Here is a 3,541-nt window from a genome sequence, read left to right as displayed (position 1 = left end):
CGCCATCACTGGACTTTGGGTCTGGCAATAGGCAAGAAATAGGTTCTCACATGGGAGAGATTCAGCACCGGCGTCAACACTGGATTAGGCTGCTCCAGTAAAAAGGAGTGATTTTTCTCGGTGGATCCTATATGAAGCCCGCGGGCCTCATATAGTTGCCACGACGCCAACTGGGGCACGCCGAGTGGACCGGCCAGTTGTGTTTTGTCCTTTGGTTTTCTGTTTCATTTTTTCATACCTTTTTTGTTATAGTATTTTGTTTTGGGGTTTTCATTTTTTCTGATTTTCCTAGATTTTTGTTTCTGTTTTCAAGTAACTCCAGAATTTCTAAAAATATTCATCATATGTTATATAAAAGATATGTATTTCCAAAATGTTCATCATGTAATTTAAAAATGGTCATCCTAAACCAAAAAAATGTTTAGTATGATTTTTGAAAATGTTCAGATTATTTTAAAAAATTATTTAACACAAGTTTAGAAAATGTTCAGTTCATGTTTAAAAAATATTCACCATATATAAAAACGTTCACGTGTACTAAAAAGATGTTTTAAAATTTCTTAAAAATCGGAACTTAAAGAAAATGATTGAAAATTCTATTTTTTTATGAAATGCTCTGAATGTGCAAAAGTTTCCTGATTTAATATATAAAATTTTCCTGATTTTAATATATAAAAAACGGACTAATGATTTTTTAGGCAAAGTAGTTTTTTAGGATCTTCAGGCATAGTACTATGTGGCATCTCGCTGTTGGCCGGCCCACTTGGTGTTGCCCTGTGCGAAAGCTCAACTATTGGACGCCAATGGGCGTCTAATAGGAGCACTCGATTTTCTCAGTTTTTGTGACAAAGTCCATTTTCTCAGTTTTTTTTAGGGGTACTCGATTTTCTCAGCTGTATCTTTTTTTTATGTGATTCTGAGTTTTTTTTTGAGGGGTATGTGATTCTCAGCTATATCTTGGTTCACGATTCTGCTACGAATTAGTGTCCCCCAAATTTTCCCCAGACGGCCACACGCCACCGAAACCAGATCAAGAAACTGGACCAGTTGCGTCCGTCGCCGGGTTGGACTCCACCTGCCGGGATCGATCTGCTCCCGCCGGCCTTCCGGCGTGTTCCATCGATGGGATACTGGTTCTTCGGCGGCCACGGCGGCTTCTATATACCCTCCTATGACGGGAGCCAGCCTCGACCCGCTGGCCCTCACCGGCCGTTGCTGTACGATGAGCAGATCCGCCGGATGGAAGAAGGCGTACGGCCACCGGCCAACCCCACAGCCTGGAAATACTTCAAGATCTTCACTAGGGTACGCACTAGACAGAACCCCTTCCAGTTATCCTTCCACTGCCCCCTCTAAATTATCCCTTTTCTTTCACGGCCTTCCTTTTGCTTCTCTGAATTATCTTTCCTATAGTATAACGTGCTTCCTCCGTAATAATCTACAGTATATCAGATCATAGATAGAAAACTCAGATGATTGATTCTCCGCTCGTGCATTTACTTCTTTATTAATCACGCATCTATCCATGGATTTCAGTATCATTCGCTCGCTCGTGCATTCAATCCTTCAACTACGCATCAGTCCATGGATTTCGGTAATTTGTCGTGCTTGCTTACAACCTCGCTGTGTATATGGTTTTTGCAGTGTTTCATGGCCGCGATGAGCATCGCGATGATGGCCTCGATATTCGTGGCGCGATATTTCGGTTCGGAACCTCAGGTGCAGGATCCCTATATTATGATGGGACTTATCGTCTTTGCTCTCATACCAGTGGGATTCGGCTTCATAATAACAGGAGATATAGAGACCCAGGACACGCGTGCTCAAGGGGAGGCACTGTCAAGCCGGAGCCATGGATTTGAGGATCTTCGTGCCGATATGGCTAGGATTTGTGCATTTCTCGAGATACGCTAACTAGTTACTCTCTTGGATGGAACTGCTTCTCATAGAATGCGTCTTGTTTATCTAAGATTGCATCAGTTATTATTTTCTTGAGGTGAGGCACACTTGTAATTACCGCTGTACACAGAATGAATACGCAGCAATTATTATTTTCTTCAATAAATCAGTAGGAGCACTATACCTTTCTTATGGAAGAACAGATTTACTATTTCACATCTAGAGGTGAATTATTATCTCACATCTAACTTCCAAGCCGTTTGATGAAAAGCATCACGATTCGTGTTCAGCCACCGTAAGAAAAAAAATCTACCTAGGCAGCTCCCGCTCGTTCTTATCCTTCGCTTCCGAGTATGTCCCCCGGTGGTCGAATTGCTATGCCAGGCTCGCACGGGCTGTTTTTCTTCTCACGTCTTCTCATGGGCTGTTGTGTCAGCATCTCTCCTACACTGAACCATTCGTCAGATAAGCAACTGGAGAGCGAGGAACCTGAAGCTACAAGACTTGGCGCTCCACTACAGGCCTCAAGGCCCAGTCGCGCTAAGAAACCTCCCCAGTGGCTTGCAGGCCCAGACTGGGCCCGCTATGGGATGTAACTGAGATCAGTATAAGAGAGAGTGATGCTTCTTCGTTTTGGCTTGGCTAGGCTTTGGTAGAGGCTTCGGCCGATCTGAGAGATTGCTTGTAATTTCATACTTGCTGTGAGGGAGGATGGGCGGAACATCAATCATATACCACAATTCATCTTAGATCGAGAGATTCGTGGCCTGTATCTTACAATTGGCATCAGAGCCGTTCGTCCTGGAGATTCCCCACCACCAGTACTCGACTCGGTTCAAGGCGCGGCGGCGGGACGAGATCATGGAGGATTTGTCGGACGAAGCCCGTTCGATCTACGATCTACTCAAGGGGGACATGGCCGGCACCATCGACAAGCGCCTCAAGGACCAGAGGAACGATCTGGTGCAAGCTGTACGCAAGATGCTCGACGAAACGTCGACCAATTTGGAAGGCGTCATCACAAGACAAGTAGACGCAATCAGGGAGGATCTCATGGGTGAGATCAACCAAGTGAAGGCAGAGGTGGAGAAGATCAAGGAAAGTGGTCAGGATCTGCGTCCGAGCGGCGTAACCACGCCCAGGAGGTTGTTCACTGCAGGGGCGTCGTCCTCGACTAATGATCAAGGAGCTGATAAGGAGAACAGAGGTAGACCGCTGAACTTGTACGTTCCTCCTCCGGTTAGAAATTCTGGTGGCTCCAAATCAACCCTGGTGAGATCAATTCCTTTTCGCAACCCCAACAGAGCAGTTTCTTCAGAAAACACTTTTCGAGTAAAACTGCCGCGGTTTGATGGAACTAACCCACGCTTGTGGCAAACAAGATGTGAAGACCAATTTCAGTTATGGGCAGTTAATCCTCTAATGTGGGTCTCATTGGCTTCAACTCAGTTTGAGGGAGCGGCATCACGTTGGTTGGAGTCGGTACAGCGCAGGGCGCCGAATGTCAGCTGGGATGAATTTTGCAATTTACTGCAAGGCGGATTTGCCAGGAATCATCATCAGCAACTTATTAGGAGATTATTTCACATAGCACAAACCAGCACTATGGAAGACTATGTGGACAGATTCTCGGAGCTTTATG

At 45.2% G+C, this 3,541-nt stretch overlaps 1 protein-coding gene across 1 annotated transcript; it reads left to right on the top strand.

Annotated features, from left to right (window-relative positions):
* The first annotated feature begins 956 nt into the window (after nt 1–956).
* Nucleotides 957–2,004, top strand: LOC123117320 (uncharacterized). The gene is made up of 2 exons (XM_044538098.1): nt 957–1,305; nt 1,645–2,004. Exons 1-2 carry the CDS (start codon nt 1,123–1,125, stop codon nt 1,912–1,914), a joined length of 453 nt encoding a protein of 150 aa, XP_044394033.1. The 5' UTR covers nt 957–1,122; the 3' UTR covers nt 1,915–2,004.
* Nucleotides 2,005–3,541: the final 1,537 nt, after the last annotated feature.

Source organism: Triticum aestivum, chromosome 5B (assembly GCF_018294505.1).
Source record: "Triticum aestivum cultivar Chinese Spring chromosome 5B, IWGSC CS RefSeq v2.1, whole genome shotgun sequence".
In the NCBI taxonomy this organism is placed as follows: Eukaryota; Viridiplantae; Streptophyta; class Magnoliopsida; order Poales; family Poaceae; genus Triticum; species Triticum aestivum.
This window is presented reverse-complemented; position numbering and strand designations above follow the sequence as displayed.

Bases quoted from the DNA above. Each gene is read 5' to 3' on its own strand.
- LOC123117320 (XM_044538098.1), top strand. From the start codon at position 1,123: ATGGGATACTGGTTCTTCGGCGGCCACGGCGGCTTCTATATACCCTCC. The intron at 1,306-1,644 runs GTACGCACTAGA...TGGTTTTTGCAG, and splicing joins ACTTCAAGATCTTCACTAGG to TGTTTCATGGCCGCGATGAG.